The 14,670-nt window shown below is 39.6% G+C and overlaps 1 protein-coding gene and 1 long non-coding RNA gene across 2 annotated transcripts in view; one reads left to right on the forward strand and one right to left on the reverse strand.

Moving 5' to 3' along the window:
- LOC109417983 (uncharacterized) overlaps window positions 1-10,456 on the forward strand; it is a 515,951-nt gene extending 505,495 nt beyond the window's left edge. The window contains exons 5-7 of the mRNA XM_062853432.1: window positions 7,451-8,497; window positions 8,610-9,143; window positions 9,329-10,456. Coding sequence (XP_062709416.1) covers window positions 7,451-8,497; window positions 8,610-9,143; window positions 9,329-9,691 — 1,944 coding nt within the window. The 3' untranslated portion in view covers window positions 9,692-10,456. The remainder of the gene's footprint in view (window positions 1-7,450; window positions 8,498-8,609; window positions 9,144-9,328) is intronic.
- A 3,513-nt stretch (window positions 10,457-13,969) lies between these two features.
- LOC115268562 (uncharacterized) lies at window positions 13,970-14,455 on the reverse strand. The gene is made up of 2 exons (XR_003898350.2): window positions 14,191-14,455; window positions 13,970-14,115 (listed from the first exon to the last, which is right to left on the reverse strand). It is a non-coding gene; the product is annotated as an uncharacterized LOC115268562 (long non-coding RNA).
- Window positions 14,456-14,670: the final 215 nt, after the last annotated feature.

Consider the following 14,670-nt stretch of genomic DNA (forward strand, 5'->3'; position numbering starts at 1 on the left):
ACAGCGTTTGCTGAATTCAGCTCCTTGATATGCGGTCGACAAGCGGTAACTAACTTCGACCTACAGTTGGCCGAAGCAAGTGCTTCAATAGCAGCCTGAATTGAGCAGAAGTAAATTACACTGTTGAAAATGCTTTGACATCCATGTGCACAACAAAATCAAGAAATTGACATCAGAAGTAAATTACTTTGCGCCCATTTCGCGTTGCTGTAGTGCTGATTGCACTTCGCACATAAGAGCAAAGATTCCAGCCTAAAAAAACGGTGCATTGTCTACCAAGTGAGTAAGACTGATGTAGCCTTAGCTCACGAGAGTAGACACCAGCACCAGCTTGACCTTCGAGGAGAGAGCGATCAGTGTACCAGTTACATACGATGTCGTCTGAAACACATCTCTCCAGATAACCAGATGTCTACTCTCCCCGGAAAGGGAATTTCGTGGATAATGTCCTATATGGAAAATTTCAAGCAATTGTAAGATCACTTGGAGTAGGGACAATTTTGTCCCAAGTCTCCAAAAGTGGAAACAACAAGGTGTATGTGATGTGCGGTTCACAGGAGTTTCCTCTAGTTGACCGAATACCCGTAGACGGTAAGTGCAAGAAAGTGCTTCTTGTTTGAGATGAATGTGTAGTGGGGCAACGTCAAAGAGAATTTCTAGCGCTGCCGTGGGAGTTGAAGAGAACGATCCAGACATCGCCATTAAGCACATCCTTTGGAGAGGGCCTAACTTTGATTGGATCGCTCTCATTTCGCCTTTTTATCACAACACAAGACATCCATAAGCTAATATTGGACGAACAACAGTTGTGTAAATCTATTTGATATACTTGGGTTCTAGACCCCAAGTTGTACCAAAGGTTCGCCGGCATTGCCCGAAAGCCATACAAGCTTTCTTGATTCTGAACTCAACATGAGGTGTCCAGGAAAGCTTGGAGTCAAGAATGACTCCAACGTACTTTACCTGTTCAGTCACATCGATTTCAGAATCAAAGAGACGTAAAGGTCGAACACCATTACGGTTTCGCTTTTCCGTGAAAAGAACAATAGATGTTTTACTCGGATTTACCGAAAGGCCATATTGGCGACACCAACCCTCAACTACCTGACGAGCGTTTTGCATCAGGTCGAAAAGGGTGCTGATGCACATACCCACTAACAATGTTAGGTAGTCGTCGGCAAAACCATAAATAGAAAAACCGCTATTATTAAGTTGCCTCAATAGAGTATCTGCTACGAGGTTCAACAAAAGTGGTGACAAGACTTCCTTTTGGGGGCATCCACAAACATTCAATTCAATCGTTGCTTAATGTAATGTCGAGAAAATATGGCGGTTTTTGAGCATTTGGTGAATCCAATCATGGGAGATATACCATGATCCCGTGCGGTTTCCAATATGGCATCGAAAGGCACGTTGTCAAAGGCACCCTCGATATCTAAGAAAACATCCAACTAGATTGCTTTTGAGAGAAGGCTTTCTCGATATCGTGAACGACCTTGTGTGAAAGAGTCATAGTGGACTTACCAGATTGGTAGGCATGTTGGTTCACATGAAGAGGCACGTTGGCCAGATGAACATCACGGATGCGATGATCCACAATGCGTTCTAAGCATTTCAGAGGAAAAGAGGTCAAACTGATAGATCTGAAACTCTTTGCTTCTTCATACGAAGGCCCAGTTTCGGAATGAACTTCACAGTAATATCCCGCAATGATTTGGGAATATACCCCGTAGCTAAACTGCAAACAAGTATTTTTTTTTCTTCAAAACAAGTTTGAAATAATCAAATCTCTTCTGAAGCAAATAGGATAAATCCCATCTGCCTCAGGAGATTTTAAAGAAGCAAAGCTATTTAGTGCTCACTCAATCGATTTTATAGTTACCGTGAGGTGCCCATATTTCGTGCACTTAAGAATCCTCAAAGTTTGATAAACGACTGAAATTTTATCATAAAGTATATCAGATTAATTTGTTCGATAATATTTAGTACTGGCACTGTAGCTTCCAAGAAAAATATGAATTAGGCAACTTCACATTATACAAGATAGTTGCAGCATTAGTTTTGATTTGTTTGAAAGTGCCATATTTCGTGCACGGGTTCCAAATTTCGTTCAAAATGGGTCCAAATTTCGCTCACTCTAAAAGACGTAGAATTCGCCTAAATGTGTTAATTTTTAATACGTAGCATACTCGTACAATACCAATGAAACCATAAAGTGTAGATAAAATCGACATCTGTGAGTATATGAGTGAATATTTGCTGTTTCCCATGTTGGTCCGGATGTTTACATTAAGATTTCCAAAAATCCTTCTGTAGTTTTAAGGGTTATTATTTTTGACGTTTGTTTGCTCTTTAACTGACATCTTAATTAAACAATATATTGTTTGCTATTTGAATCAAATGTTCACTAACTTTTTTGATGGTCAGTAATGTGAATCAATTCATTTTTGTAATTGTAGCTTTTTACGTTTCTATTATGTGCCATCAATAGGCACATTCCTCGGGAGGTTAGTTCTAGTAAAGTGTCGTCTTCCAAGTTCGTGTTTTGGCAATAAGGCTTACGGTAATGATTTGCTTGAATGAAATTATCGGCTGTAAGCTACTACTCCCAATGTTTGGATAAATAAAATCATCCTGAGCTTACTTAGTATTCCCACATTTAAAATTTTGTTTATTTTTTTTTCACTTTCTACGTAGTTTATGAGTAGTCCCTAACTAATTTAAACCAATCAAATAAGTTATTAGACCTATTATTAATAACCGAATCATGCAATGGCTAAAAGTACTCATGAACCTCTAAAACAAAGTTATAAAAAAGAGTGCACGAAATTAGGGACCCATACAAATTGTGGGTTCCTAATTTCGCCAACAACGTAAATGTTGAAATAAAATAAGAAAACAACATTTTTAAGTAATTTTATTGCGTATAATAATAAAACATATTGAATTGAAATAATCAAACAAAAATTGGAATAATTACTTTTGCTAGAGATCGAAATACTTGTTCACTTCCGTGAGTGTTGATTTTCTCGTATCTTTGAATATGGCATCTGCTATTTGCATACATTTGCAATTTATTTTTCAATCTTTGACATAAATCAAATTTTTCATTTTTTTTATTGTGAATTGTATTGAGATCAAATGTAGTTTTGAGGTTATAGCAAACTTTTGATGATTCCGCTGTTAATTAGATAATAATACTCTCAGATGTCAGAAGTTAACGAAGTTTGGGCGCGCACGAAATTAGGGCACCCCACGGTACAATACTCTTAGCCCATGCCAGGGAATCATAACTACAAGAGAAGACATCAGGTTCATCCGAAGATGTAATATCCACACATCCGGGGAAGTGTGTGCTGAATAAGCAGTGTTGGTAAAAACTCAAATTCTCAAATCTCATGCTTGAGTTGTTTCACGCGCGATTCTTGACGGCAGCCTATTTAATGCACCCATAGATAAACGAAAGTGCACCATAGAAAAACAAAAATGCACCATAAATAATTAAGTAATGTACCGATAAAATGCACAGCATTCTCCATAAATAAATATAAATGTTCCATAATAAATTAAAAATGTAGCGGTAAACCAAAAAAATTTCTAGTTAAAAATGAAACATTGTATCAATAAAAAATTAAATAAAACACCATAAACAAATAAGTTTGCCCCATAAAAAATAATAAAAATATCCATAAATAATGAACATTTGCTCCATAATTATACCATATTTGCTCCATAAAAAATTGAAATTGCACCATAAATATAATCAAATTGCACCATAAACAAATTGTAAATTTTACCACAAAGAATGTAAAAGCTACATAAATTTAATCTTATTGTACCATTGCTGCAGTGTCCAACGACATATAGTTTTAGGATGTGGATGGGATAATGTTAATATGAAAAGTAAGAAGAAAATAAACAGAAACCATGTACCGAAGCACGCATCTATGATAGAACGACTTAAAAGATGGAAACACTATGAATGCAATTTACCGGATAATCGCTTGCTGTTCGAACTCGCTAACGCTCACGGGATAACATCTCTGTTTGCATTATACCGGGCAAATTCTTGGATTTGTGGATTACCTAGAACCGAATCGACACAGTTACAACGCATCCACAGGCTACGCCGCATGTATTAAAAGAATCCGCATTTTGAAAGAAGGGTTAACCCTTGGAGTTTACATAATATGTAATGTAAATATATTATATTTATTAATGATTTCAATTTGATCGGAAAAATTATCAAAAAAATAATCCATGGTTTATATAATTATAAAATAAACTAAGTATCCTGATAACAACTGACGTTCTTTTTATTAGATTCTTTTTAGATTATCAGGAGAGCAGAAAACGGGATTGGTGGTCTAGTGGCTACCGCTTCTGATTCGTATGCAGAAGGTCATGGGTTCAATCCCTGGCCCGTTCCTTTCATCCTACTTTATATCTTTCTATCCACTTTCTCTCGCTCTCTCTTCTCTACATATACAACTAATGTATATTCATATGTCCATAGTCTTCACTAGAACCAGAAACGAATTGGAAAAAAGTCGTTTCCCTCCCTTCCAACTTCTTCTCACAGCACAGTATATATAACGCCTACAAGTTATGCAACCAAAGCGTGCTGTGCCGCTTGACCTTATTCACCTTATTCACCACACAATCTATCACGAACACTATAAAAATAACCCCTATCCATGGATCGCATCCGTGCTGGTTGTGGGGATGCAGAGGTGATCTCGGTCTTTAGTAGCAACAACCAGCACACTAGAATGTTAGAACATTCCTTTCCCTTCCTAACTGACTATAAGGACGTGGTCGGCGCCGTTATTGATCAAGAATGTATGAGCTGCTTAAATTGCACTTTTAGAATAAGTGGAGTGTCCCAGCCCTTATTCATTTGGATCCCAGTGCAATTGGTACCAGCTCAGATCAATCACGGAGGAGCAACCATTGACATGTATAGTCAGAATTGATTTTTTTTAAATAAGGCAGAAGGAGCAGAATATAGCCTTTTAAATTACACATATTACTATATACTTACATATTTCCTGTGCTACTAGCCATTAAAATACGGTAAAAGGTTATTGCGGCCATAATAATTGCAAAATGCACCATAGGAAAATCAAAATGCACCATAAATAATTAAGCAATGTACCGACAAAATGCACAGCTTTCTCCATAAATAAATATAAATATTCCATAATAAATTAAAAATGTAGCGGTAAACCAAAAGATTTTCTAGTTAAAAGTTTATTTTATAATTATATAAACCATGGATTATTTTTTTGATAATTTTTCCGATCAAATTGAAATCATTAATAAATATAATATATTTACATTACATATTATGTAAACTCCAAGGGTTAACCCTTCTTTCAAAATGCGGATTCTTTTAATACATGCGGCGTAGCCTGTGGATGCGTTGTAACTGTGTCGATTCGGTTCTAGGTAATCCACAAATCCAAGAATTTGCCCGGTATAATGCAAACAGAGATGTTATCCCGTGAGCGTTAGCGAGTTCGAACAGCAAGCGATTATCCGGTAAATTGCATTCATAGTGTTTCCATCTTTTAAGTCGTTCTATCATAGATGCGTGCTTCGGTACATGGTTTCTGTTTATTTTCTTCTTACTTTTCATATTAACATTATCCCATCCACATCCTAAAACTATATGTCGTTGGACACTGCAGCAATGGTACAATAAGATTAAATTTATGTAGCTTTTACATTCTTTGTGGTAAAATTTACAATTTGTTTATGGTGCAATTTGATTATATTTATGGTGCAATTTCAATTTTTTATGGAGCAAATATGGTATAATTATGGAGCAAATGTTCATTATTTATGGATATTTTTATTATTTTTTATGGGGCAAACTTATTTGTTTATGGTGTTTTATTTAATTTTTTATTGATACAATGTTTCATTTTTAACTAGAAATTTTTTTGGTTTACCGCTACATTTTTAATTTATTATGGAACATTTATATTTATTTATGGAGAATGCTGTGCATTTTATCGGTACATTACTTAATTATTTATGGTGCATTTTTGTTTTTCTATGGTGCACTTTCGTTTATCTATGGGTGCATTAAATAGGCTGCCGTGAGTATCCATGAAATTTGGCCGCAATCCCAGTTTGTTGACCGAGGATTCCTGAAACGCAATGTTTGCGAAGTAACATTTAATGTTCAAAAAAAAAAAAATGTAGCGATGGTCAGATAAAGTTTCTTCATCTGACACATGCCAATTGGTCAGCTCGTGACGTATTCTACTAGAGCCAAGCGTTATATCTAACACTTCCTCTCTAGCGGTTGCCTATGTTAAGTAATGCAAGACCTGTACTACTTAAGTACTCCATCAAACTGGAGCCTCTCAAGTTAATGTTTGAGCTGCCCCAGATGATATGGTGAGCATTAGCACTACTGCCAACAATTAGCGGAAGGCCTTTTGAAGTGCAGTATGCGATGACTTGTTTGAAAGCATCCGTAGGGGATGGTTCATCATGTGGTAAATAAACTGAACAATAGACGTATTTCCTGTTGAGGTTGCCAACAGATACATCGATTGTAACAGCACATACATCTCTAGTAGAGATGAGTGTAGCTACGATTGCGTTGTTGACAAGCGCACATGCTCGAGGCAAGACACGCGAGTTTGCCATTTCATTTCTACTGAAAGTAGCAAACACTGGATTCACAAGGTTTCCTTGATAGAAATTCCCCTTACGAAAGTAAGATTCTTGGACTAACGCCACTTGGGCTGTATCATTTTGCATAAGTCTGTAAAGATTGATCGTTGCTTTTCTTTTTTGCTGAAAACTGATCTGAGCTATCCTAACCGTAGCCACTACCCAAACGAGGCAAGATTAAGGTGAAACGGGACGCCGTGTTATTTTTCCTATCTTGCCTCTCTTTCTAACAATTTGCCTCGCGATTTTGAAGATGGTAATCTCGAGTTCTATCGCACTGAAGATGCTGAAAAACAATCAGCATATGCACTGCAAGTGAGCATACACAGTGATAGGTTTTTGTTGCAAAATATGAAGTAGAATTTGAGATTACCATCTTAGTAGCAACAGAGCAATGGCGGATATTTCCCCGACCGTCCCGTCCGCCCTTAAACTCTTCACAATCACAACACAACAAAGAACAGCAACATCAATTGGTAAACGCCAAAAGGGATGATACACAGAGTACACTATGTAAATCGCTTAATGTGAAACCATATTTTCCCTTGTCCGTTTCATATGTGCTAAAATGATCATGTCCCTTTCGGCACGTAGCTCACTGGTGGTCAGGTATAATCCGCCATAAACCGTTATTTTCTTGAAACAACACAAGAAGATTCGTCCCAAGCGGATAATTTACCTACCTCGTTAATCCATTTTAACACCCGAAGGTAGAAAACTAACAAATATCCCCATTTTTCTACCTCTTCTTCGCCAGATCGAATCACTTCAGAAGTATCAGGACAGAGGATTGGACGATTTGCTAACGACGCTGCGCGAAAACATCACTTTATCGGAAATTGGAACAATCGACACGGAATCGGACGCTTTCGTGACCGGATACGATACGGTGGATTTTATCGGGAAGAGTGGAAACCAGCTGAACTCTACCATCGACACGGACAACATTTCGGAGCTGATGAGTGCACAGGAATACAGTGGATCGAATCTTTCGCCTGTGAATAGCTCACCATCGTCGGCGGACAAGATGCGGTTGAACGGCAGTGATATCTACCGGAGTCTGAAGGATAGGTTGAGGTCTTCGTTCCGAAAGAGTAAGAGATTCATCAAAAATGAGCATCGAAAGATCGCGAATCTATTTGATGAGAAGTCGAATGTAAAGCGAGAAGAAGGCAATAAAGTGGCGTTCAATCTGAGTGACTATCAGCGAAAGTACGAGAGCGAGGTGGATGCTGAGGAGGTGTATCAATCACTCAGCAACGCAGGATCATTAGCGGAATTAAGCAGTCAGTTCCTGGCGGAACTAGTGAATCAGATCAAGACGCAGTGCGATTTGAGGAAACAGTTGAAACAAGCGTTGGCGGTTTGTCGGAACACGAGGGAGTTTGAGTGTTCCTCAGAGCTGATTGAAGCAGAGCGATTGATGTTACTTTCCACCCTGAAGGAGACAGCCGCTCGGAACGAACTAAGCAAGATCGATTACAATGGAATCAATGGAAAGGTTTCTCTCGATAGTAAGAAAATCGGCCTGGTGGCACTGAATCATTTCGAGTTTCCGTTGAAGGAAACTGCCATGAATGATATGCTGTTCAATTACTTCTACCTGATCGTGTGCTCCTATAAGAACCAGGTAAAGGCCACCCTCGCCAAGGAACGCTACGAGGACAGGGTGTACTTTCGTAATTGTGAGATCAAGTTTCACGATCTGGAGGCTGACTACCGAATCCGGGTAGAAGTATACGTGCTGCGACTGCGCAAGAATGCCCGAAACTATAGCTTCGAGAGCAAGTACCACTTGAACAAGGTAAGATCATAGAGTGAAAGTAAAATGTAACCTTTTTGTGGGCAATTTCAGAATTGAATCTAGTTCGAATAAATTTATCAATTTACATACTAAAACTTTGAATTTATTCCAGGACAATAAAAACCTGTTGGATTCCCTCCCGAGTCCGGCAAAGCTGCGCAACCCGGCAAAGCTACTAACGCCTCGCTCCAGCTCCCCGAAAAACTTCGACTTTGATAATGAATTTTCCCGCTTCAAATCGCAAGGATACATCACCCTGACCGCGTCCCATTTGCTCCCATCGAGTGGCCACCATCACCAGCACCAGGTGGCCAATGAACAACTGCTGGACAGCTGTCACCAGTCGCCCTACTACTCGGCATCGAGTAACTTCCAGCAAATGGTGCGCAAACAGGGCGATCACAACATCTACCTGGTGGAGGACTTCAAGTACCTGCAGCTGGACTCGACGGTGTACAACTCGAATCTGCTGGGCGGCATCGGGATGAGCTTCAAGAGCGAAGTGCTCTTCGCCAACTCGGACATCAGTGGGTTCCTGACGGTTGGTGACATCCGGAACGAGCGGATCGACTGGGGTCGCAAGTGGTGCAAGGTGAACGGATTTGTGTTGGAATTTTGGAACTACCCACAGGAATGTCAAGAGAAGGTGAGTTTTCGGGATGTTTCTAATGTTTTTGGGAAGCCACAATTATCTTGAGGATAAACCCCAATTGGTATTAGTCATGGTCCTTCTTTTCTAATTGGATGTTCTACATCTTATGCCTAAGCAATGGTCACGTATGGGGTTCTTCCGATTCAGCAGTTCTAACTTTCAATAATATTTCCTCCCAGCTCCCCACTCTCCAAATCGATCTGACCAAGTGCATCGGCGAAGAAGTGAAGCTTGCCGAACGAGCGATCTGTTCACGGCCCCGCACTCTACAGGTGGAGGTAATTGCCAAGGGAATCAACAGTTGCAGCAGCAGTGGAATCAGCAGCTACAAAGACTCCGATTCGCATAATCAAAACTCCGATCAGCAGCCATCGTCGTCTCAGGGACAATCACAGCAGCAGCCACCTCACTCGCCATCGCAGTCCCAACAATCGGAGCACACCAGAAACTATCTCCTCTCGGTGGACACACCGAACGAGCTAAAAATGTGGCTCAACGAGTTGAATCGTGTTGTTAAGTTTTTAAAGGAATGGAAAATCTAGATCGATAAGTTTTACCACGGAATCGACACTCGTGTGCAATACAGTTTTTGTTATGAAAAGGTAGCTTTCTAGTCCCTTTATCAAAAGGGAGTTTAGCCGTAAGATTTGAGTCAATATTAAGCCACCGCACAGAGAAGCGGAGGAGTGTGAATCTCATAGAAAGTTGTTACATACAAGTGCCTTCATCCTAACAGAAGATTTCAGCTCATAGTTTTAGACATCGGACAACGCGATGTGTACAATAGCTAGGTAGATTTTGAATAGTAATAGTAATTGCACTACATTCCACCAGAACAGCACACAGAATCACTCGACAATCATTCCACTGGTAAACAGAATTGTAATATACAAAAGACTTGAACGCAGAACAATAATAGCAGCTACTAAATCGCCTCTAATCTACTTAGAAGAATTATCGAGAAAGGCTTGCAAACAAAAAATCACACACTAATCCCAACTCAATCGAAATGATCTCAATTGGAGGATTAATTCTCATACCACATAGGTACTAGTAGGTTATTCTTCTGCTTGTAGTATTTAGGCTAGCTACAATCTGAGTCAAATATTGTGCACGTTTCTAAGTGTTGTGGGGAATTCACTACTTACTAGTTTAAAACAGCACTTTCGGCCGTAGAGGCAGGAGTTTTTATTGAAAATATATCTTACATTAAAGATAAATGAAAATGAAAATCAAATAATAGCAACAAATGTCTGGAATTTACTTTTTTGATGTTTTAAAATAAATTTTGAAAATTGTTCATGTTATGCATAATAGCGTACTGATTTGTGTTTGAGAACACTCCATCCCTGGGCAAAGGCAAAACCTTGTTAGACGTGTGCGCCGTAGCAGATTTCACCGGCGGCGGCGTTTATATTAATTTCTGTTAGGTTTATAGTAAGTTCACAGACAAACAGACGTAACACCTTGAACGATTTTCATGGAAATCCATCGCCCAGCTCACACTACCATCACCTGGTGGAAAAGTTGCACGAACCACTGTGTTGTGCAATATCATCAACAGAAGGCGCTAGTGTGAAACGTCAGACGCATAGAAAAACGATGCGCACGCCTCTGATTGTGAAAGCCACTACTATGAAAATTTAAAATGATCGTTAAAAGCGTGGTCGATGGAAATTTCGCAAGTGTTACGTCTGTTTGTCTGTGGTAAGTTCTTACTTACCTTACCGATCACGCTAAGGCCGGGGTCAGTGAATCAAAATTCAACCATCGCGCAACAATAATGACAATGTCGCAACCTGTATTTGTTGCGACAAAACAACCCATGCGACATAAGTTTGTCCCAACTTGAAAATAATGGGATTAACATCGTACACCACGAGTTTGGAGATTTTTAAGCCTTGCATTGCGATCTTCGAACGGTAACTTCGAGTCGGTAAACAGTGCAACTCTGGTGAAGCTCTATCATCAAACAGTTTCGACTTTGGGTTGGTAATAATTGTTTATTCACGAGTTGAAAAGTACGCAACAAATTCAGCTTCCGTTTTGTCTGCAACAAAAAATTTCGAGATCATGTCATTATCTGTCACCAGTAGGGATAAAGACTAATCGTCGCACCTTCTTTGTTGCTTGTTTTGTGCCTCTTTTGTCTGACAATTCTCTTCACTGGCCGGGGTGGCCTTTGCTGTACATAGTAGCCGCCTCCATTCCACTCGGTCCATGGCTGTTTGTCTCCAGTGCCACACTCTGCGTAGGGTGCGCATATCGTCCTCCACTTGGTCGACCCACCTAGCTCGCTGCGCTCCACGTCTTCTTGTACCGGTCGGATGACTCTCGAGAACCATTTTAGTCGGGTTGCTATCCGACATCCTGATGACGTGTCCCGCCCACCGTAGCCTCCCGATTTTCGCGGTATGGACGATGGTTGGTTCACTCAGCAGCTGATGCAGCTCGTGGTTCATTCGCCTTCTTCAAATCCAGTCTTCATTCTGCACTCCGCCGTAGATGGTATGCAACACCTTCCGTTCGAAAAGTCCAAGGGCACGTTGGTCCTCTGCACGTAGTCAATGCTTCGTGCCCATACACGATTACCGGTCTGATCAGCGTTTTGTAGATAGTGAACTTTGTGTGACGGCGAACTTTGTTCGGTCGTAGAGTTCGGCGGGGTCCATAGTTAGCTCGATTCCAGCCATAATGCATCCTTGAGTTTCTCTGCTAGCGTCAAAAAGTCCCATAAGTTAACAATACGGTTGGAAATCAACCAATTTCTCTGCTGGTGTCATTGCCAGCGGTCACCAGTGAGCTCAAGTACACAAATTCTTCAACCGCCTCGATTTCATCACCCTCGATAGCGATTCGGGGTGGCGGCAAGGGCGTAGCCAGCTTTTCGGTCAGGAGGGGGAAAGCACCTTTAGCAAATTTGTACCTACCAGCTTTTATAACTAAACGCAATACATTATTTTAAAAGAATTATGTAACCCTTCAGCAGTCATGCTGTTGTTTTTTGTACATTACATACGTAAAAAAAACCCCGCCTGGTCTATATAAATCATCGTGGTGCTGGTAGCGGTGACCAATTTCTGGAAGATTAGGGATTTTCACTTATTCGTGCATTATTTTGCACTGATTTTTTTTTTTGATAATGTCTACAAAACATTCATAAGAAATTATAGCTGAACTGTTTTGGAAATTACGAACTCTTTTGATGACTAAACTAGAATTTCCTTGTTCCTGTATGATTCCTTTTTAAATTATCTGCCAATACTATTCATTGGAAGAATTCCTCCAGAAATTCTTGAAATAATAAGAAAAAAATCACCAGGTGATCCTGGAGAAATTCTTGGGTACATCCCTAAAAAGATGTGTGCGAGCTCGGAAGACAGTGGACTGTAAAAAGCGGAAACTTCTCTTCAACGATGAAGATCACGCGTCTGATCTAGTCTACGATACAAAAAAATCTGATTTAATTTGCTATTTGGATATACATAGTGTGTGTGTTTTGAAAAAAGTAGTACTGGATGTTTCTCTCCTGCCAGCGGTTGCCAGCAGCACGGATGTGTTGTTTCACTCAACAAGATGATTGAATGATTTCTGAAATTTCCGAAGGAATTCCTGAATGAATTTTTGAGGAGAACCTGATAGAAATTTCAGAAGAAATCATTTGAGGAATTCCTGGAGCAATCCCTGGGAGAATTCCCAGAACAATCCCTGGAATATTTCCTGGATAAATTACTGAAGAAACACCTGTATGAATCCCTGGAGCAATTTCTACAAGATTGCCTGGAGGAATTCCCGGAGGGATCTCTGGAAGAATTTCTGAGAGTCTACCTGGAGGTATTTTTGTATAAATCATGGGAGGAATACCTAGAAAAATATCTGAAGAGTTCTCATGAGGAAATCCTAAATTTCTGGAAGATTCCTTGAAGGAAATTCTAGAAGAAATCTTAGAGAAATTTCAGAAGGGATCCTTGGAGAAATTATTGGAGAAATCTCTGAAGCAATTGCTGATAAAATCCCTGGAGCAATTCCCGGGAAAATCTACAGAGAGAATCCAGGAGGAATGCCTTTTGAACAAATTCCTGGTGCAATTCCTGGAAGAACTCTTGAATGAGACCCAGCCGGAATTCCTGGAGAAATGTCTTGGATGAATTTTAATTTTTATAATTTCACTGCATTTTTAACTGGTCTTCACACACGGACGCCTTTATAATTTCTGACCAAATCTTCCAAAATTGAAGATGGCTGCGCTCATCGGCGCTCATCTATTTGCCATTCCCTCTTAGCGACTGCCATCTTAGCACCCCTCTCGTAACGATCGTAACAGGGCTTTCAATCCAATGAGGTAGATACAGGTGGCGTAGATAAACATTGGAAACCACTGGTTGTCCCTTTTGTTCTACCGTTGATCAAATGCAACTCAATTAGTGACGTCACTAATTTAGTTGCATTTGATCAGCGGTAGAACAAAAGAGACAACCAGTGGTTTGCAATGTTTATCTGTGCCACCTGTACTGCCTAGTAATCCTACATTATTGAGATCTGCGGAGGCGGCCATTGTAAGCCAATCGTGCAGAAAGAACTGTCAAAGTGCACTCTGAAAAATCTTCACGTCCGATTTACGTGAAAACATAGGTAATTCTCGTCCACCATACTTTTCATGTAAAAGTTACATGAATTTCAGGTGGAGGAACTCACCGGTGAGAGATTCTCGGTTACATGATTTTCACGTGAAAATGACGTTATTGTTCAGGTAGCTCAAAAAGGTCTTTAACGCGATTTTTGTAATTCTTGTTTAAAAATGATAAACTTAATACACAATATTCATTTCCACTAATTTATTTCAAATTAAAGTTAAATTTATACAAAAAAATCAATCATCTGCATTGCACTAAGAAGTAGACCATTGTTGCTGGCTCGTAAACTGCAGCTGTGTTGCCGTTGTTCTCGCGATGAATATGAAAGTTTACTGTAAGAAATTAATAGAGCACATATAAAACTACAACCAAATGTATAGACAAATTAATAATAATAATAAACTTACCCGGATTTCCATAAAACAACAGTTTTCAGATAACAACAGCTGCCAATCCACTGCCTCGTCCACTGCCGCCATGTTGGTCACTCAGTATGAAACTTCACTCATATTTTTTCAGACAGGCAAATCACGTCATTGTGACCTGAACTGAAGGTGAAACTGAACTGATCTCATGTGAGAATCACCGGAATCATGTGAAACAGACCGGAAGAAGCATAACCAGTAAGTACGTGATTTTTCACGTAACTTGGACGTGAATACTTTTTAGAGTGTGTGAGCCAAATGAACAGGCTGATCGTTCGTAAGAAGGCGTCGATTGAACGGTATTGCAATCCGAACTAAATAAATTAAAATTATTTATTTTTAATATCGAGAAATTGACGGTATATGTAAGTTTAGTAAAAAGATAGAATTTAATTAATTCTGCTTTCAAAAGCTCAAGCTTATGACGAAACTTTTGTTGCTGCACATCTCGAAAAAACTTTC

This window comes from Aedes albopictus, chromosome 2 (assembly GCF_035046485.1).
Source record: "Aedes albopictus strain Foshan chromosome 2, AalbF5, whole genome shotgun sequence".
NCBI classification, from domain to species: Eukaryota; Metazoa; Arthropoda; class Insecta; order Diptera; family Culicidae; genus Aedes; species Aedes albopictus.